Genomic DNA, 22,947 nt, shown 5'->3' with positions numbered 1-22,947 from the left:
GAATCAGTTCTATTTCTGAGTGTAATTCAAGAAGCTGCTGAATAAAAGTGAAGTGTAAAAACCCTTTAATAGAGTTACAGTTGGGATAGTTAGGGAGTTTGGCTGGTTATTTTATAGAGCACGTCCCTTCCTATCAACTTCATGATACCCTCAAATTGACTAGTGTTACTTTGCTGCTGAATAAAAGTGAAGTGTAAAAATCCTTTAATAGAGTTACAGTTGGGATAGTTAGGAAGTTTAGCTGGTTATTTTATAGAGCACGTCCCTTCCTATCAACTTCATGATACCCTCAAATTGACTAGTGTTACTTTGCTAGCAATAGCCAAATTTATATTTCAAGAAAAAAGCTGTAAATAGTCTAGATCAACATTCACTTGGCATGGTGGGGGGAGCCTGTACTCAGACCTTAAAAGCAAAGCATTCAAACAGATGAAAATAGTTAAAAGAAGTTTAAAAACAGAATGAATTAAGGCCAGCCTGGCCATGCCAGATATCAGAATGTCTTATATGCCTACAGTAAGCAGCACAGTATTGGGACAAGAACATACAAGCAGATAAATTGAAAATAATATCTCAAGGGGAAAAAAACCCTACTATATATATAAAAGGTTAATATACGGAAAAAGAAGGTTGAATGGGCAGGATTCCAGGCTTTCTGATCCTCAAAGCCATCCCCAACCCCAAACCATCTCAGTATTAATAAGATCTATGTTGTTGATAAGTCAGTATGGTTTCCCCACCACAGCCAAAAACACCACATAATGAGAATGAACTATACTCCATAAATGGGGCTCCCTAAAATTGACTATTGCCGGGGGGGTGGAGGGATGGGGGAGACGAGCCTATTTAAATCTTCTACACCATATATCAAAATAAATCCCAGATGGACAGGGCTGGGCTCTACCTTCAGACTGGGGTGGCATGCCCCATCCAGGCGGGGAAGGATTGGTAAGAGAAGAGAAATGTCTGGGTTGGTTGCACAGCCAGATTGGGAGTGCAGGGAGGGGTCTCGGCCTGTCCCAGGAGGTCTGGAGCTGCCAGTGTGCAGGGTAGGAGTGGGCGGTGCTTCCTCAGGGAAGGCAAGTGTGTCACTGCGGTTTCTACCCACCATTTGTAAAACTGCTTAGACAAAATGTTTTGGAAAAAGATCCTTGCACAAACCATAATTATGCATTTTATGATATTTTCTTAGCCCTCTGAGAAGAGAACCATCCCTTAAACAGCTAAATGTAAGGGTTTAAATGTGTTTTACCTTCCCATTTCCAAGTATAAATATGGAAGTAAATTAAGCTGCTGAGGTTAGTCAATAGTTCGTTTCTCTTCTCACCTTGAACATGTCTTCATCTGCAGAAATTCATCTTTCATATTCTTCTAGAGGAATTTGTGGTCCCACCTTTCCTAACTGATTGGTTTTCTCTAGCTATGACTAGGCTCTCTCTATACTGATATGATTTGTTCAGGCTGAAACTACTAACCCAAACTCTGACAATCCCACCAAGTGATCCCCAGCCACCTCCATTAGCCAGCGGTCTCCCTCGTGATCCTACCCTGGTGGACCCATCATCCATTAACACACGACTGTGATTCAAAGGCTGTATTTTTCTTCTTGCTACAGATACCCATATTCTTAAAAATACTGTTCCATCTTTGGAAGCAGCCTTTTCATAAGACTCATTCAAAATTTCCTCACAATTTTATATCCCCCTTAATTATGAACAATAGGCCATCTCACTATGGAACTAGGGCCCAATACAGCCAACTTCGTTAAATGCCCAAATGTCAAAGAGTGTTTCCATAACTAAACATTTATCCCAATGCAATCAGAGTGATTGAACATTCTATAAAGGCAATAAGTAGCATGTATTTGGAGTGACAAACAAGCTGTTAATCCAGTTTATTAGATTCTTGGTATCTACATAAAAATAAGTCTTAACTTTGATATAAATTTAGTGGATGCCAGAATACTTAAAAATACATCAGTTACAGTATTCCATCATTTTACTGGTGCAATCAGTAGTGACTATGAAAGCAAAGTAAGGATGTGTTACATAACAAATAAGGTCTGATATTTACAGCTTTGTGATTTATAAAAGATGGATTTGTGGTTATTCACATACAAATTATTCTCAGTGCAATGATGCGTGTTGGAATAATTATCATACTGAAGTCAGAAGACTTCTAGAGAAAATCTTGTTAATAAGCACCATCTACTGTGTCTCTGGGCAATGAATTAATCAATTTTAAGAGTTTCTTCCAAATTCCATAGCTTTTAATATAATGAAATAAGCAATTTTCATAGCGTCTATAAATAAGACAATAATTGTTCTTTAAAAACTAACCCAGACTTCAAAATATCATTTGTGTAGTAAAAATATACTGAGAAAACTTATGCAAAAATTTGTATTAATTATAACCCTAGAACTAACATTTTAAACTCTAGTAAAATATATGATTTCAACACTAAAAAGTCACCTTTCCACATAAAGCTCCACCTATTCTACTCCATTAATATCCAAGTTTTCTGTTCAATAGATGGATAAAAAAACAAAAAAGCTTATCAAAATATAAATATAAAATAGCTCAGAAGAAAGGAGCAGTAATAGAAGTTCAGAGAAAAAAATTTTAATTTTGTGCACCTGACAAGGTTTGGTAGTTTATGTGAACATGATTTATTTTATTTTGTTTCCCTAATAAAAAGGGGAAGGGTGGTATTAGAAAAACGAAAACACATTGAGTGCTAAACGATAGTGATTATTATGATGGTAACAAAAAAGTAGAGAGCAAAAATTTAAACTATTTTATATTGTGGCAAAAAAACCCAACAACATATAAATATTAAAAAAACAAAAACAGATTCTCATTCATTTTTGAAAAATTCAAGTTTGAATGTGACCACATCTGTGAAGTGCAGTCGTCACTGATCCTTCCGGGATGAAGCCATCATCCCTCTTCTTTCTCCAATAATGGCTTCCCACAATGCTCTCTAACACACTGAAGTCTATCCATGCGTTCATTTCCTCTACATACGGCTCCTCCGTGCTCCTGGAGCATCACTAGCGTAGAGCCAGCCCCAGTGTCTGATGGGAGAGGGTCCTATCCCTTAGGCAGAGTGAGATGATGAGAGTGTGAGGACCACTGTCTTGGACAGTGATGTGTCTGAAGGAACAAATTTAATCATTCCTTAAAAGGGAACCAGTTGAAAAGTTCCAGCTCCATAACTTGAACTAAAATCAGACTTCTGAATTTTTTATTAACTCCTTAGAAGTAAATACACAATTTCTGTGTTATAAAAGGTCAACCAGCATTTAAACCATGGTAAGCTAAAATGTTTCTGACATCTTTGTTACGATAATTTCCCACTGACCTGTGTACTACATCTGTGTAAAAATAAAATGTATAAATAAATTCTTAGAGCAACATTATTCCTAATAGCCAAAAGGTGAAAACAACACAAATGTGCATCAACTGATGAATGGATAAACAAAATATGATATATCTAAACAATGAAATATTATTCAGCCATAAAAAGGAATAAAATACTGATGCCTGCTGCCACATGGAAGAATCTTGTAAATGTTATGTTATGAAAAAGAGGCCAGGAATATATAAATGTGTCCAGAATAGGGAAATCCATACACAGAGAAAGTATATTAGTGATTGCTTAGGGTTGCAGGGTAGGGCAGGGAGAGCAATAGAGGGGTGATAGGTAAAGCATACAAGGCTTCTTTTTGAGGTGATGCAACATTCTAAAATTGACTAGGGTAGTGGTTGCACAACTCTGTGAATATACTAAAAACCACTGAACTGTATACTTTAAATGGGTGAATTGTATGGTATGTGAATTATATCTCAATAAAGCTATTACTTTAAAGAAAAGAATATAGGATTTTCTATATTCTTATACTCTATATTCTATATGCCTGTATTCTTCTATATTCTTCTCCCCCAGCTTCACTCAGATTTCACCTCTCCCAGTCACCTTTCTACACTTTTTGAGTGCCCACTAGAAAGGAGCAAACATTAGCATCAACTTTTCTTAAGAAAAAAAATTCAAACTTTATTTTGTCTGCTTACATCTTAATAGTTTCACACTTACCTCTGATACTCTTATTCGAAGCTACAGTGAGTCTGTACAACCTTCTTATTACAGAAGTTGCAGAGGGGAGGAGACAACGGCTCAGTAAAGAAGATCAAAAAAATAATCTCCCAAGAGTTAGAAAAAAAGAATATGTAACTTCTAATAATTGCTTGATCTCAAATTCAGTATGCTGGAAATCCTGAATGCTGGAAATAGGTGTGCTGAGAATCTGCACAAGGACCACAGCTTCCCGCCTGATTTAACAGACACAGGGAGCACCATCTGGATGAAAGGTGCCAGCCATCCAGCCATTCCAGCAGAGTCTGGGTACCAAACTCAGAATGATGAAAACATCCAGCTGGCAATCTGTGAAACAAAAGGCTCATCCACATAAAATCCTCCCCTATTCTTTACTTTTTCCTCAAGCATTTTACTGCAAGCCCCACCAGCTTTTGTTCTTAAGGAAGTGATTCTTTCTTCAGAAGAAGCCTCAATAGGAGAAGATATGAAACAGAAGAAAGACTGCACTAAGAATAAAGAAACCAAGATTACAGTTCCTTCCCTGCTGTGTGACTTTAGGTACATTCTATAGTCTATATGGGCTATAATTTTTTTCTCTGTGAAATGAATGAGTTGGACTCAATGATCTTAAGTCTACAGAGTTAGAACAACATAAAGCACAATACTACACTGGGCCTTTATCTCAAAAATACACTAAATAAAACATAATTAGGTTCTGAAAACCTCAATGCCACTTCCCAAATTATGAATTTTCTAACAACCTGCTAGGTTAGTTCCCATCTTCTCTTCGTGGCTGTTAGAAAAGTGCCATGGTATGGCCATCTGACGGTCAGTGCCATACCACTGATAGAGTGTAACAACGTGTCCTTCTTCGACAACATAATGGAAATGACTTCTGTAAGCCGCAGTGGAAAAATCGGTTTTGTTATCTGCAGAAAGACTTAGTGAATGTCAATTTATTTTTCAACCCCAAATCAGTAATTATTTTTTGAAGACTTTTTCCAGTTCCCTAACCCCTCCCCAATAGCTGTGCTGTTCGCCTATTTTATTCAGATGTCTAATCTTGCATTTGCCATATATTTATTTGTCTCTCTGTTTCCCTTCTAGGTTGTCAAGTCCACGAAGGCACAAAGCATCTCATATATCTTGTGTCTTTAGCTTCTATCATTCTATCTGTGTGAGAACCACAACTCTTTCAGCTGTGAATCTAAAAAGGAATATACATGTATCTCATGTATTTGAAAGGTCCAGAAATGGTCTAAACTTCAGGCAAAGCTGGATTCTGCTGTTCAATGGATAGTTAAGATACAATCTCTCAGCTCACCTTTCCTCATGTTGGTTTTATAAACAGACAGACACCCCTTTCTGGTGATAAGACATCAGAATTTCCAGGCTATACCAGTTTACTTTCCCACTAATTCCATGTATGTCTCTGACCCTTTTTGGGTCTGTATCCATCTCTGAACCAATCACAATGGCTCTAGAGATAAAATTCTCATTTGTCAAGTCATTACAATTTGCCCACTCCTTGAGCAGGAGTATGTGTTGTAAGTTCAGCCTATAGACAGAGACTGTGGGAAGCAGACTCCACAAACCGAGTGCCATTTCCAAAAAAACAGAAAGAGTAGGCAAGTAAGGCAAAAACACCAGATGTCTATTACAACTTGGTTGTTTGCTTAATTAAATGTAATCACATTTGTAATAAAGACTTTGTCCTCTCATATACTCTGATTATACTACTCCCTAGTACACAAACAGATTCTAATATATTATGTCATGATTAGCTAAGGATGGAGGAGTTGGAATGGGGGATGGGGTCCACCAAGTACATGCAGGCAGAGGGAAAACAACTGTCTTTCTAGGTCACCCTGAAAGTTGAAACTAAAATTTTACTTTTAAAAGTGTGACCCCTTCCTTACATCATACACAAAAGTGAGGTTGAAATGTATCAAAGGCCTAACTAAATAAGAGCTAAAACTATAAAACTCTCAGAGAAAAACAGGCATAAATTTATATGACCTTGAATTAGACAATGGTTTCTTAGGTATAACACCAAAACCACAAGCAACAAAAAAATAGGTAAATTGGACTTGACCAAAATTTGAAATTTTTGCTATTCAAAGGATGCCATCAAGAAAGTGAAAAGACAATTCGAAGAATGGGATTAAATACTTGCAACTAATATATCTGATAAGGGACTAGTATTCAGAATATATAAAGAACTCTTGCAATTTAATAATAAAAAGACAAACAACCCACTTAAAAGCCAGGGAAGGATTTGAATAGATATTTCTCCAAAGAAGAAATACAAATGGCCAATACCCAAATGAAAAGCTGATTAATATTTGTCATTAGGGAAATATATAAAATCAAAACCACAATGAGATACCACTTCGCACCAAGACGGCTAAAATCTAACAGACAGACAATAAATAACAGGTATTGGTGAGGATGTGGAGAAATTGGAACCCTCATAAGTTGCTGATGGTAATGTAAAATGTTGCCATCACTTTGAAAACAGTTTGGCAGTTCCTCAAAAAGTTATATATAGAGTTACCATATGACCCAGCAATTCCACCCTTAGGGATATACACAGAAGAAATGTAAACATATGTCAACACAAAAACTTGTACATGAATGTTCATAACAGCATGTCTCGTAATAATCAAAACATAGAAACATCCCAAGTGTCCACCAACTGGTGAATAGATAAACAAAATGTGACATATCCATACCATGGGACATTACTCAACCATAGAAAAGAATAAAGTACCAATACATGCTACAATGTGAAGAAACTTTGAAAACATTAAGCTAAATGAAAGAAGCCTGTCATAAAAGAATACATAATGCCCAGAATAGGCAAAATCTAGAGACAGGAATTAGATTAGTGGGGGGAGGAGAAAATGGGGAGTGACTACTAATGAGTATGGGTTTCTTTTGGGGGTGATAAAAAGGTGCTGGAATTAGGGGTGATGGTTGCATAGGTTTTTGAATATCCTACAAACCACTGAATTGGTCATTAAAAGACTGAATTTTATGTTATGTGCATTATATCTCAATATTTTTCAAAGTTTGAATATGGACTGGGTAATAGACATTACCAAGAAATTATTATAATTTTGATAAGTGCAACAATATTATTGCAATAATGTAAGGCAACGTCCCCTTTTGTGAAGACGCACACTGAAACAGTGTAAGAGTGAAATGATATGATGTCTTGGATATGCTTTAGAACAGTTCAGCAAAAAAGGAGGGTAGACAATAAAGAAAAAAATGAAGCAAAATTTCAATAACCGTTGAATCTGGGTAATAAGTATACGAGAGTTTAACACACCCTCCTCTCTACTTTTGTGTGTGTGTGAAATTTTTCAAATAAAAAATTATTAGATGAGATTGTGATACAAATTTGCATTTCTTGTGGTTGGACTATGTGACAATTAGGCAAGCCATGGCTTTAAAGGACCTGCACTAATAATGGTGTAAATATTGAAATACTGAAACCAAGTTGGGAAATCCATTCAAAGAAATGGACAATACTTCCATTACTTTGAAGACATTCTTTCCTAAGATATTTCCTCTTATTAAGCAAAACCATGTTGTAAGGCAAGATTTTCCCCAAACTACCTTCCCAAATCAGACTTTCCTCAAGACTTTAACAGATGTTCTCAAACAAAAGTGTTCCATTGTCAAATAAGTTTGAGAAACACTGAATCAAGCAAAGCTAATGCATTTGCTACATTCCCAGTTGTTAATATGCCCACACGCACTGTGAGTCATCCCACAGGAGCTATAATATGCCTCATTTGGGAAACTCCTGTAAATCCATTTATTTATACAGCACATCTATTAAGCTTATGAAGTACTTATATTGCAACCCTGGCAGAGAGACAGAATCACTTCTAGTGTCTGATATAAATACAATTTTCTCTGTTTTTTTAAGATCCACTTGAACCAGAGTTTATGAAATGCTGGTTTAGAGATAAGAAAGTTTTTGCTTAAGAAAAGGTATCTGAGCCGAGTCTGGAAATCAGAGAAGCTAATCAGGCAACGTTATATTCAAGACAAAGGGAATAACAAGTATAGGGATGCAAAAGCAAGAAGCATTTGGGAACTGAGAGTAGCCCCCTATTACTGGGAAACAGGAACATACGAGGGCAGGAGGGCTGGCAGAAGATGAGGTTGAAGGGGCAGGCAGGGGCCAGGCTGGGAAGGACTTTGCTAGGCTACTGAGTTTAACGTGTGAGTAGTGGAAAGCCACTGAATGACTAAACAGAGGAGTGATGTGGTAAAACTTGCAATTCCTTTCAGTGTCCCCAAATGTAGATGCACCCACCCTGAAGCATGATGATTTGCTCTGGATAAGTCACGTATCTATATTAAAACTGATTTGCCAAATGAAGTAATTCCCCAGTCCACATTGACAATTATTCAAACTTCAGTCTAGGCACGATTCACTTACACAATACTACTACTGTTCCAACTCATCCTACCATTGGCTGCAAATGCAGAAATTTTTTAATGTGTGATTCTCCTGTATTGCACACATGGAAAATACGTCTCCAAAAATCTCTTTTTCTTCTCTGATGTTTGGATTTCTAGAAAGAAGAGAAAGCTTCAAGAATATGCTGCAACTTGAAAGAATTTCCCCTCATTACTTAAAAGCTACTCTGCAGTCATTTCCCATGTTACACTTTCAATTATCGACCCAGACTGCAGCTGAGGTTAAAAACTGTCCCCTTACTGCGTGGCTGGGGAATTTGTTTTTTAACTGGTTTGTTTGCCATCCTTTGTGCTCTTAAAAATAATCATCATCATCATCATCATCACCATCATCATCAATCAAGAGTATTTAAAGATCTAGTGATTTAACATAAAGTCTGGATTTCGAGAGTTCCCTGATATTTTTATAGACCTGACAACACTGAGCTTGGATTTTTGCAGGATACAATCAGCTAGAGATAAACATAACAGCATCCCCTTAGATGAGCCTCCCAAATACACCAAGCACCCCACCCACTCTGCACTTTGCACATTCACATTCATGCAGTATGCATTGTGCTGCCTGGTTTTAGTTTTATTACATAGGTTTATACTGACCTACATTTCATGCAAAAAAATTTAAGCAGTTTATCAAATTAAATACATAACATAGGATCATGAACAATAAAAACAATACCCACCAATTAAATGGAACAAGCAAATATATTTTCCAGGCATCTGGTGAATGTAATTACGTAAAATGCAGTAAGTAATTACCGCAGTTGAATCCTGACTTTGCCTAAGTAAAATATTTTTTTTTAACATCTTTATTGGAGTATAACTGCTTTACAATGGTGTGTTAGTTTCTGCTTTATAACAAAGTGAATCAGCTACACATATACATATATCCCCATATCTTCTCCCTCTTGGCTCCCTCCCACCCTCCCTATCCCACCTCTCTAGGTGGTCAAAAGCACCGAGCTGATCTCCCTGTGCTATGCAGCTGCTTCCCACTAGCTATCTATTTTACATTTGGTAGTTTATGTATGTCCATGCCACTCTCTCCCTTCGTCCCAGCTTACCCTTTCCCCTCCCCGTGCCCTCAAGTCCATTCTCTACATCTGCGTCTTTATTCCTGTCCTGCCCCTAGGTTCTTCAGAATCATTTTTTTTTTTAGATTCCATGTATATGTGTTAGCATACAGTATTTGTTTTTCTCTTTCTGACTTACTTCACTCCGTATGACAGACTCTAGGTCCATCCACCTCACTACAAATAACTCAATTTCGTTTCTTTTTATGGCTGAGTAATATTCCATTGTATATATGTGCCACATCTTCTTTATCCGTTCATCTGTCGATGGACACTTAGGTTGCTTCCATATCCTGGCTATTGTAAATAGAGCTGCAATGAACATTGTGGTACATGACTCTTTTTGAATTATGGTTTTCTCAGGGTATATGCCCAGTAGTGGGATTGCTGGGTCGTATGGTAGTTCTATTTTTCATTTTTTAAGTAACCTCCATACTGTTCTCCATAATGGCTGTATCAATTTACATTCCCACCAACAGTGCAAGAGGGTTCGCTTTTCTCCACACCCTCTCTAGCATTTACTGTTTGTAGATTTTTTGATGATGGCCATTCTGACCGGTGTGAGGTGATACCTCATTGTAGTTTTGATTTGCATTTCTCTAATGATTAGTGATGTTGAGCATCCTTTCATGTGTTTGTTGGCAATCTGTATATCTTCTTTGGAGAAATGTCTATTTAGATGTTCTGCCCACTTTTGGATTGGGTTGTTTGTTTTTTTTGATATTGAGCTTCATGAGCTGCGTGTATATTTTGGAGATTAATCCTTTGTCAGTTGCTTCATTTGAAAGTATTTTCTCCCATTCTGAGGGCTGTCTTTTCGTCTTGTTTATGGTTCCCTTTGCTGTGCAAAAGCTTTTAAATTTCATATGGTCCCATTTGTTTATTTTTGTTTTTATTTCCATTTCTCTAGGAGCTGGGTCAAAAAGGATCTTGCTGTGATTTTTGTCATGGAGTGTTCTGTCTACGTTTTCCTCTAAGAGTTAGAGTGTCTGGCCTTACATTTAGGTCTTTAATCCATTTTGAGTTTATTTTTGTGTATGGTGTTAGGGAGTGTTCTAATTTCATTCTTTTACATGTAGCTGTCAAGTTTTCCCAGCACCACTTATTGAAGAGGCTGTCTTTTCTCCATTGTATACTCTTGCCTCCTTTATCAAAGATAAGGTGACCATATGTGCATGGGTTTATCTCTGGGCTTTCTATCCTGTTCCATTGATCTGTATTTCTGTTTTTGTGCCAGTACCATACTGTCTTGATTACTGTAGCTTTGTAGTATAGTCTGAAGCCAGAGAGCCTGATTCCTCCAGCTCCATTTTTCTTTCTCAAGATTGCTTTGGCTATTCGGGGTCTTTTGTGTTTCCATACAAATTGTGAAATTTTTTGTTCTAGTTCTGTGAAAAATGCCATTGGTAGTTTGATAGGGATTGCACTGAATCTGTAGATTGCTTTGGGTAGTAGAGTCATTTTCACAGTGTTGATTCTTCCAATCCAAGGATATGGTATATCTCTCCATCTGTTTGTATCATCTTTAATTTGTTTCATCAGTGTCCTATAGTTTTCTGCATACAGGTCTTTTGTCTCCTTAGGTAGGTTTATTCCTAGGTATTTTATTCTTTTTGTTGCAATGGTAAATGGGAGTGTTTCCTTAATTTCACTTTCAGATTTTTCATCATTAGTGTATAGGAATGCAAGAGATTTCTGTGCATTAATTTTGTATCCTGCTACTTTACCAAATTCATTGATTAGCTCTAGTAGTTTTCTGGTAGCATCTTTAGGATTCTCTATGTATAGTATCATGTCATCTGCAAACAGTGACAGCTTTACTTCTTTTCTGATTTGGATTCCTTTTATTTCTTTTACTTCTCTGAGTGCTGTGGCTAAAACTTCCAAAACTATGTTGAATAATCATGGTGAGAGTGGACAACCTTGTCTTGTTCCTGATCTTAGTGCCTAAGTAAAATATGATTTCAGATTCTTTTTCCTCAAGTAAAAGATTTTAGGATTCCAAGATAGGGCTGAGCTGATCATCAACTGAGATTTACCAGAATTTCCCCCCAAGACTAGAGTTCCTTCAACTAGCTTTAATCTTCAGATCTTTACAATTTCTCTCAAGCAGAGAGCAGACTTCATATTTCTTTGATCTTGCCATGGGTTACCAATCTGAACCATGTAGGTAATGTCTAATAAAAGATAAAGGCCATAAATCATTTATGATGGGTAAACTTTATCAAATGTGTTAAGTTCTATTGGCTCTTCCTTTAGCTAACTCAGTCTTAATAGTCAATCCTCCTTACTGCTTTCAAAAAAGTGAAAGAAAACATTTTACACTGGATGTGTATATAGCTTTCATAATATCATCAAGCTGTGAAGAAACAGGGGAACTTGGAGAAATTATTTGCTCATGCTTTTTTGCCTTCAGGAGGGTGACTGTCTGTGATAATTCAGCATTATAATTATCAGAAAAATCTAGCACAGAGTAAAGGCATCCAAAATTTCATCTAAATATGGGGTTGGGGACTTCCCTGGTGGCGCAGTGGTTGAGAATCTGCCTGCCAATGCAGGGGACACGGGTTCGAGCCCTGGTGTGGGAAGATCCCATATGCCATGGAGCAACTAAGCCCGTGCGCCGCAACTATTGAGCCTGCACTCTAGAGTCCACAAGCCACAACTGCTGAAGCCCGCATGCCTACAGCCCGAGCTCTGCAACAAGAGAAGCCACTGCAATGAGAAGCCTGCGCACCACAACGAAGAGCAGCCCCCGCTCGCCGCAACTAGAGAAAGCCTGTACGCAGCAACGAAGACCCAACAACGAAGACCCAATGAAGCCAAAAATAAATAAATAAATAAATAAATTTATTAAATGTGGGGTTGTCCATTTTCTGATGGAAACAGAAGAGTCACCTGGTCTCTCCTTGTGGTCTTGTGTTTTATAGAAAGATGGTTTTTCCTTTCCCTTGATTTGCTTCACAGTGAAGCTCAAACACTCTGCTCCAAGGGGTTAAATTTGTTGTAGATGTCAGATGGCCACAGGATAATGTCTAAAACCCTTCGGGTTCTGTGCCACATAAAGTTTAGAGATAATTTATTACAGTCCTTGCAAAAGTAAACAACCACGGGGGGGAGAATGTATTCATCTTGACCTATTTTCACAGTTCATCACATCTTGAACGCTTTTTAAAAGTATTCATTAGTTTCAGTAGTAGTACAATTTAGCAACTTCTGCTGACTTTAACCCTTCCTTACCCATTACTTCATTTGAAAGCTATTTTTTTCCCTACTTTCCACTAGACTGTAAACTCCTGAAGGGCTAAAACCAAGTTTGTGTCATTCATTATTATATGCCCAGAATCCAGCATAGCACCTGCCATAGAATGCATAATAAATACTGAATGAATGAATGAATGTTCCTTAAATACTATTAACAATATAATTTTAAGCAACATTCAGAGAAAAAGATGCACTTAGAAAGTTTTTAAGCAAAATATGAAAAATAAAATGTAAAAATTTATTACAAAAAAAATTTAGAAAATACTATATTTAAAAGCACTCCAGATTGAGAATGTAAATACTTTCTCCACTGGCTTCAGACTCTGTAACTGTAGAAACCCAATAGTTTTTAGAAAGCAATTTCTATTCTGCAGAGAAAAGGTTCTATAAACTGCAAGCATTACCAAGGAGCTCCTGAACCATGGAAATTCGGTTTTGTTTTATTAAAGGTGACTAAAGGTTGCAATAAATTTTTAGAGAGACTTTCTGAATAGAAGACTATGGGCAAAAATCTTACACTGAAATTTTGCTAATAACAAGTCAGTGACTGAGAATATCTCTAGTTTCTTACACTAGAACAACAGAGACAAAGAAACAACGGCTTCTCAGAGATCAGAAGCAGAAAGCACTAACATAGAGGTACTAAGATTAAAAATAGTGACTGAGAAAAAGAAAGCTGAAGAGGGCAGGTTCTCAATATGCTGGCAGAAGAAGACCCACTCCCTGCTTACTTCGATGAACTTTTCCATCAACATCAACAGTTCCTTCCTGCACAACTATTACACACTCAGTACCGAGGTGAGTGTGATCCAAAATAAGCACAAATCTTTTTTTTTTTTTGGCTGTGTTGGGTCTTCATTGCAGTGCGCGGGCTTCTCATTATGGTGGCTTCTCTTGTTGCGGAGCTCAGGCTCTAGGCTTGCGGGCTTCAGTAGTTGTGGCATGCAGGCTCAGTAGTTGTGGCACACGGGCTTAGTTGCTCTGCGGCATGTGGGATCTTCCCGGACCAGGGATCGAACCCATGTCCCCTGCACTGGCAAACAGATTCTTAACCACTGCGCCACCAGGGAAGCCCCCAAAGTAAGTACAAATCTTAATGCTCTTTCTCAGAGAGAGAAAGTGGATACATGGCAAACTTTTTAAATAATTCAAGACAATATACAAGAAGTGAAAGAAAGCGAGGCAGGTGTGTTATAGTTTATATGAAGAGAGATTTATGAAAGTTGGAGAGTAATGGGGGAAGGGGGGACATCATAGAAGAAACAGAACTCCACCTGAGTGTATGGGTGTGTGTGTGTAGACACTCCACTCAATGCAAAGGGAACAAAAAGCACTGCCACCTGTGTGCTAAGGCTGGTTTCACATCCACTTCCTCTAACCTTCACAACCTCGTGAGCATATATCCCCTTAGCAGATGAACAAACTGAACAGGTGGCATGAGATGAATCAGTTTGCATGGCTAGAAAGTCAAGGACCCCAGACTGAAATCTACAGTTATCTGGTGCCAAAGTCTCTCCCCTCCTCAACCTCCTAATACAAACAAAGTCTCAAGATGACTGTTTAAGCTTCTCTACAGATACTTCCTCTCTTACACATGGGTTTTAAAAAATTAAAAGGAAACTTTCAACACATAATCCTATCAGCTCATGATTGCATAGCACCTACTCTATGCCAAACGTTGTAGTAAGTACTTTACAAGTGTTCACGCACAGCATCCTTGCATCTGTATGAGGACGGAAACATGATTTTTCAGATTAGAAAACTGAAGCACAAAGAGGTTAACTAACCACCCGAGGTCACCCTTCTATTAAGTGACAGGGCCTTTTATAAGCATACTCCACACCATTCCCATAAAGTGTTCAAATGAGAATCACCTCAGTTGCACAGAGGGGTTCCATAAATAACCCCTGGCAGGTCTCTGGCTTCTCCAAGGGCACCTGACCCAGGAGAGAAATGAGCAGGACTTGCGTTTCCCTGGCACAGCATGGCCTGGGTGCTGGTTGAGATTCTACCACCCATCAGTTCTGTCACTTTTGCACAGTTATTTAGCTTCTCAAGGTCTCAGCTTTGACACCTGTAAAATGAGGAGCTTGTGATAAATGATACCAGAATTTCTTCCAGTTCTAAACTTGTCTGTGGTTTAAATCAACCAGACTTGCTTTATACCAACACTCCTAACTACCAAACACGTGAAAAAGAAAAAAGAAGGAAGGAAGGAAGGGAGGAATCAGGGCATAAATGGTGATCTAATTAGTGGATGAGTAAATACAAATTCATAATAACCTATATGAACAAAATGTATCATCCTGGTTCCAATCACCCCAAAGTTAATAGAGTTATTTTTCTAATCTCTCTAAGTTAGAATCACAAACTTAAAGTATTCCTCAAAGTACCTAGAAAATTGGTTAAAATAAAGAGAACGCAAACTTTTTGTCCCGAGTGAAGTGACCTCATGGAGGTAAGTGCCAACATTTCTTACTCCTTTGTGGAAATACAATTTTGTTTTTCTTTCCTGGAAGTGTTCTAAGACTCTTACCAGACACAGCTCTAGCAGACAGCATATTTAATCCTTGTGCAATGCAGGAGAGTGCTTTGCAGACTCCTAGGGCAGCTGTTGCAGCTGCTCGAGACCCCGCCTGGAGCAGCTGCAGGCAGGGCTGGCCTTGTTGTATGAGAAACAGCAGCCTCTTACACAACCGTCAATACATTTATAACCTCTCAGACCTTCGAGAAGGATCGATCCCAGCAACAACGGCTGTAGGAACACAAATCAGGCTTACAAGTGAAGAATGCTTAGTGAAGTCCTAGCATACAAGGGTTAGAATTCCTTTAAACCAGTCACCAGATGACTTACAGTGATAAGACATGTCATAATAACCTGGGTGATAACAGTGAGAGTTTGGGTTTATGCCAAACCAGACGTGGAAGGCACGTGGATTATCTGAGTATTTGGAGTTCAAGACCTTGTCCAGTTAAAGGCCCAATTTCATCCATAAGGCCAGGACACATTCCAAAGAACTTGTAACAACAGGTTCTAAGAACAAAGCTAAGAGTCAAATTCAGCACCAGGTCCGCCTTTAGCAGCTGTGCAGCCTAGGTTCTGCACAATTTCAGGGGGTGCACTTTACATGAACTATCTAATAAACACTGTCCCCTGGAGCTGTGTACTGCGGTGGCCCCGCTCGGCACACTTCTAAAATAGCAACAAAGCCAGAAAAAGAGCAGCAGCATCCACGAGCACCTTTGGCCAACAGAAATTTTGCAAAATACATCGGTTCTTAATTTCACCTTAAGAAGACCTCAATACGCGAATCTTGGCCTCTCGAGTTTTCACAGGATTCCTGTAGCAGACACAGAATTCAATTTACCTATGTCTTAACATTCTATCATGAAAGGTTTCAGAATCCTTGGAAAATGACCCAATGACCAATGTATGTTCCGTCTCTAGGTGCCAAGTGGTATGGCTGAGGGCACCTCAGGCAGTGGCTTCACTCCATGGTTTTGCCAGTTTCCACTTCCTTAGACTCAGGAGCCACTGTTTTGCAGCTGGGCTGTAAAACAACATTCAGGAAACATGAGCATTGCCTCCTAATTGGTACATTCACCAGAGGCATAAGGGTAAAAGTTAGTGTGCATTTCCCCAGTGGGCCAAATAGTCCAATTTCAGTAAATCAATCCAACTAGGAGAAGGTCATCAGAACTTATGGAAATGTCTAAACCACAGAACATGGTATTAGAAAAGTTATTACTTTTACGTTGTCTGAAGGGATTCAAACTAGGTTTTTGAAAGTCCACTGAATTAATTATAACTGTTAAATTGCAAACTAGAAAGGAAATATGCACCTGTCTGTATTGTATTGAAGATGTATATATATTATATATCAATATGTGTTACGTTACCTGCTAGTCTGAAAGCTCTCTGACACCAGAAATTCTCTTATATCTCCCCACTGCACTTAGCACAGTGCTAGGAACACATTAATAATAGTCAATACTTAATGAGTGCTTCTCGGGCACGAAACACGGATCTAAGTATTTTACATTCAGTCCTCACAGAAATGCTACGAGGTAGGCAAAACTGTTGTTCCCACCTTACAGAACAAGAAACTGAGGCTCAGAGAGGTTAAGTAACTTGCCCAAGCCACAGAGCTAGTCAATAGTAGAGCCATATTTGAATCCAGGGAGTCTGATGCTAGAATATATGCTCTTAGTCATCACACTATTCTTTCTCAACATTCTACATACTCAATAAATGTTGCTGGAATGCTTATGTATGGGTCCTTCATAACAGAAGTACTTTAAACCATTATCTTCTCCTAAATAGGTTAAACATTCACTTTATGTCATTGATGCTATTAATTTCTTGGAAAATCCTATCTAAAGTTCAATCCTTACCCAATATTTCACAAAAATTTCCTAATTAATGGAGAGCAAACTAATGAGGTTGTGCTTTTACTGTAAAGAGTCAATTCAGTGTTCCCTCTGGTAAAAAAAAAAAAAAAATGTACCATTCTGGTGAGTGATGCTGATAATGAGGGAGGCTATGTGTGGATGGGGGCAGGGGGAGCAGTTAGTGGGAAATCTCTGTAGCTTCCTCTCAATTTTATTGTAATCTAAAACTGCTCTAAAAAAAAAAAAAAATGTTTGGGGGAAAAAGAGTCAATCCAAAAGATTTACAAACACACACTGTCCCCAGTTCCAGGATTCCATGCCCTCCAAGGACCCCAGACTGCTGAGCTCTTTCTGAACTACTGAAACTTTCCCACAGCCCTCTGTAACATTCTTGGAGCCTTTTCTTCATTTCTGCTTTATATCATTATTTGCATAAGCTCCTTGAAGACAAGAACAACATATACAGGGACTTCCCTGGCGGTCCAGTGGTTAAGACTCCGAGCTTCCACTGCAGGTGGCACAGGTCCGATCCCTGGTCGAGGAACTAAAATCCCACATGCCACAAGGTGCAGCCAAAAACAAAGAACAACAACAACATATACACTTTTATGGTCTCCTTAACACCTAGCATACCAAAATATACAGTAGAAAATATTTGGATGAAACGGGAAATCGAAGCAATATCACAAGTGTGAAGATTCTTATCACAGAACTTTTTTTTTTAACCAACTGTACTGTAATGCAGGGCAATATTCTTGCAGGCCAGAGTACTTCATAACCTTATTTTAATAAGATTATTTCTGGCAACATTCACAGAGTTAAACTACATGTATTTTTAAAGAGTAGTTTCAGACTTCTGTCATCTCAGCAAGAAATGTCTATTTACTGAACCAAAAAAAGCTATGTTGCTTTACAATTCTGCTGTTTCTGGCAGACAGATCAGCAGGGAGGCATGCAGTCCAACCCTTTAGGGTCTGAACATAATAATGCCTAGAAAATGCCATAAACTAACAGAGATTATCCCCAGCTATCATTAATACGCAAAAGTGCAGAATCTTATTTCAACTGGTGTTCTACCAACAATCTGTAGACTCCAGTTGTCCACATTACATTAGGACCACACTTATATAAATACCAACATATATATATATGCACACATATATATTTTCAAATGTTAAAAAAGACATAAGAAGGAAGACTGTCATGCATTTTTAAAAATCTCAAATGTATGTGCAGAAATCTGAAAATAAGTACTAATTATTTTTATAAATGTTTTACCTGGCACTAAAGGAGAATACGAGATACACTATTATTGTTGTCTTGAATCTAAGTCCACTGTAACCCTAATTCACTAGTGGATAGAAACCACAAGAAACAATAAAGAATCAACCACATTTATCAAAAAGGAACCACCCCTACCTCAGAAATGCTAAACACAGTTACCATATGACCCAGCAATTCCACTCTCAGGTATACACCCAAGCAAAATGAAACCATATGTCCCCACAAAAACTTGTACATGAACGCTTATAGCAGCATTATTCATAACTAAAAAGTGGTAACAACCGAAATCTCTACCAACTGATGAATGAATAAACAAAAGATGTCATATCCATGTAATGGAATATTATTCGACCATAAAAAGGAACTAAGTACTGGTACTGACACACTTCAACAGGATGAACCTTGAAAACATGTTAAATGAAAGAAGCCAGTCACAAAGACCATACAGTGTATGACTCCATTTATGTGAACTCTCTAGAATAGGGATATCCATAGAGATAGAAAGTAGATCCCTGGTTGCGAGGGGCTGGAGGGAAGGGAAGATGGGCAGTTTCTGCTAATAGGTACAGGGTTTCATTTTAGGGTGATGAAAATATTACAAAACTTCAATCCAATCATAAGAAAACATCCTACAAACCCAAATCGAGAGACTTCTACAAAATAACTGATGCTACAGTTTGAACCAAAATTAGATCCTGTGACAAAAATAGAAAGAGCACGCTTGGTGCACTAGCTCTATGACTTCTGCCGCAATACTTATGCTCCCTGGGCCTTGCTTTCCTCACAGTAAAACAGGAGCTCACAGGGTTGTTATAAGTCGTGAAAAGTAAATACCCCGTGACATCTCTAGCACAAAGTAAACAGATGCTCAATAAATTTTTATTTTTGTTGTTGTTGTTAAGTATGCCAGGGCGTTAAGATAAATTAAAGACAAGCCTTTAGCAACCAAATGACTCACTTGAGCTGTGCTGTCCAACACAGTAGCCACTGGCCACATGTGGTTATTTAAATCTAAATTAATTAAAATAAAAAATTCAGTTCCTCAGTTCCAGGAGCCACTTTGCACGTGCTTAATAGTCACAAAAGTCTAGTAACTACAGTAACAGCACAGATCCATAAAAATATCAAAAGATGAATTCCTGTGGATCTAGAACATGATCATCATCACTGCACTAGAGACCTGAAGACACGTCAATGAACACACATGTTAAACTTAAAAATAAATAAATAAACAAATAAACAAACTTTACATCCAGCTTTAAACTTTCACATTTAGCCTAAAACACTGTAAGCATCAACTACAAAAAGTTCTCTCAAGACAATTATAAGATGGAGGGAAAATTAAGTTAAGGAATGTTCACAGAAAATATTTGCAAAATGTATTTCAAACTAGAAGAAGTAAAGATAAATCAAACTGCAACCAAAGTCCTTATCACAGTTGCCTTGTCTGGGCTGTTAAATAAGCACTTTCCAAGCTTGAAAGTATGACAGTCTCCTATTATTACAAAATGAAAAGGAGAAGGAATAAAGTAAATGAGCAACAGCGATCTCTGAAATCAACTAAATGTTTGTGACACCAATTTCTCATACATCAATTATATTTTTTAGAAAATATTTTAAATACCTATTTCTCTGCAACTATTTCCAACTCATTCTATCAGTTGATGTCAACACAAGGAGGCTTCAATCTCCAAGAGATGCTGTGTCATATTTTTAAATACAACAGTATTTTAAAAACGCTTTAAAAACATGGGCTCATCCACCTTTACAATATCCTCCCCAGGCAGCAGAGAGGCTTGGTACTCTTGACGACACAAAAAAGTTGAAGTGATTTCCCTGACATTATACCATTCAGAGTTTGGTGATTCAACATGGGAATTTATATGCTCTGGCTCAGCACCCACATACCCTGAACCAGAAGCTTTAAACAGACCACTAGAAACTCTAAGGGCATGAGTTCAAAGTCTCTGAAGAAAGACTGGTAAATTCCCAGTCATTTTCTATGAAACAAAAAATAGATACGATTTACAAAGTCATTCCTCAATGTTTCTCACTTTTATTATCACACCAGATGCTTTGAACTACATGGAGAATCTGCAGACTGGAATGGTTCCACTAAACAGGCAAAACTAGATCAAGAAGCTTAGTCTACTAGCGCTCTTCAGAAACAGGAAGGAAAAACACCTGTCCACTTTAGATTAAGGAAGATTCCGGGCACTGTGTATGATGCCTTTTCGTTCAGATACCAAAATGATAATGAGTCCAAATTTTTGATGAAATATTGAATAATAATTAACATCTCTCCCGCTGCAACTCAAATGCTCTCACATTCAAAATATATTACCCCTATGAAGGAACTAAATGGAGTCCTCAGAAGAAAAGGGTTGAGCATTTGGCTTTAAAGTGACTGCACTTTGCTTGCCTTATTCCAGCTGGAATACACCCAGTAATTATGCCTGGAAGTTGCAAGGCACTTTCCCCTGGGGAGCTTTAAGTGCTTTAAAAACATGGGCCAATCCACCTTTATAATATACCCGGGCAGCAGCAGAAAGACGCTTGGTACTCTCGAAAACACACAAAAGCTCAAGTGATTTTTATGAAGTTACACCACTCAGAGTTAGGTGATTCGAGATGGGAATTTGTATGTTCTGCCTCAGCACCCAAATACCCTAAACCAGAAGCTTTAAACAGACCACTAGAAACTCTGAAGGGTGTTTCAGCATGAGTCAAAGTCTCTGAAGAAAGGCTGGCAAATACCCAGGATGTCAGACCCTTTGGCAGAATTATTGGTGGCCACAGGAAGTCTGGAAAGAATGGCTCTTTGCTTACTCAAAAGCAAGGGAGAGCCGCATTAACATCCCAAAGATGTGTTCATACATCAGATATGCATTTGTAATGTGTTTACTTTCCTCAATTTGAAATAAAAGTCATTGGGTAAATTGCTCTTATAAAATTATAAAACAGGTAAGTATTTTATACTTGATTTATTATGTCAGATATTCAGTTTGTATTTCCCCTCTAATTCTCAGGTCATGCGTAAGCATGTGATTAATTAAGTGATTAATTAAGACTCAGTGTGTCTGGCAAAGAAGCCAGTATCTGCCCTTGGCTCTGACTAGTTCAAAGAACCCCATTTTCAGGATTACTGCCTGGACTTTACATCTGAGAATAGGTAGTATACTTCCTTTTCCTGTGTTATCTTTTGATGTTATGTCTTTGCCTTAGTGCTTGTTTAATCACCCAAACCATTATAACAGGGTAAGAACTGAACATTAGCAGAGGAAAAATGGCATTTCTCCTGGCTGTTAAAAAAAAAAATAAAAACACCTGATAGACCTTCCCAAACTCCACTTACATCTTAAATCCGGGAACACCAGTTCAAAACTTAGGTCCACACAAAAACCTACACGCAAATGTTTACAACAGCTTTACTCATAGTTGCCAAAATTTGGAAGCAACCAAGATGTCTTTCAATAGGTAAATGGTTAAACAAACTGTGGTACATCCAGACAATGGAATATCATTCAGCGATAAAAATAAATGAGCTGTCAAGCCACACAAAGACATGGAGGAACCTTAAGTGCATATTGCTTAGTGAAAGAAACCCATCTAGAAAGGCTACATGCTGTATGATTCCAACTGCGTGACATTCTGGAAAAAGCAAAAGTACGGAGACAGTAAAAAGATCAGTGGTTGCCAGGGGTTCAGGGGAAGAGGAGAAGGAATGAGTAGGTGGAGCACAGAGGATATTTAGGGCAATGAAACTATTCTGTATGATGCTGTAACAGTGGATACATGTCCTTCTACATTTGTCAAAACCCATAAAACTGGACAACACAGTGAACCCTCATGTAAACTATGGACTTTAGTTAATGAGTTAATATTGGCTCATCAATTGTAATAAATGTACCACACGAATGCAAGATGTTATTAGCAAAAGGGGAAATTGGAGAGAGAGGGGATATAAGAACTATTTTCTATAAACTTAACATTGTCAAAAAAATAGTCTATTACTTTTAAAAAAAACAAAACAAAAGCGTGATAGACCTTCCCAAACTTCATATGCATCTTAAATCCAGGGACACAAGCAGAGAATTTTGTTTGATTGACAACTCTTATGGTGAACTTAGCTTTTTAGTGAATATGATGAGTTCTAAAAACCACACTTCCAGTTACTTTTTGTAAAAGATTTTGTCCCCTCCTTGATGTTCTTCTAGTAAACTTAATAAAGATGAGTTTTTCAAAATTCTGGGCAAGGGACAAAGCTAACATACACATAGAAAAAATAAGCGACCAGTTTGTGAATTGCTGGTGACATTTCACCTTCAGTAAAAC

At 37.9% G+C, this 22,947-nt stretch overlaps 1 protein-coding gene across 2 annotated transcripts in view; it reads right to left on the bottom strand.

The window, feature by feature from the left end:
- CDK14 (cyclin dependent kinase 14) overlaps positions 1 to 22,947 on the bottom strand; it is a 567,294-nt gene that overhangs the window by 495,588 nt on the left and 48,759 nt on the right. The window contains exon 1 of one of the 2 annotated variants that reach the window (XM_036862812.1): positions 8,593 to 8,613. The exons of the other annotated variant lie outside the window; for it this stretch is intronic. Coding sequence (XP_036718707.1) covers positions 8,593 to 8,595 — 3 coding nt within the window. The 5' untranslated portion in view covers positions 8,596 to 8,613. Of the gene's footprint in view, positions 1 to 8,592; positions 8,614 to 22,947 lie in introns of those variants that run through there. 2 annotated transcript variants of the gene reach the window in all.

The sequence above is a fragment of the Balaenoptera musculus genome, chromosome 9 (genome assembly GCF_009873245.2).
Source record: "Balaenoptera musculus isolate JJ_BM4_2016_0621 chromosome 9, mBalMus1.pri.v3, whole genome shotgun sequence".
Classification (NCBI taxonomy): Eukaryota; Metazoa; Chordata; class Mammalia; order Artiodactyla; family Balaenopteridae; genus Balaenoptera; species Balaenoptera musculus.
The sequence above is the reverse complement of the archived record's forward strand: the minus strand, read 5'-3'. Positions and strand labels throughout refer to the sequence as shown.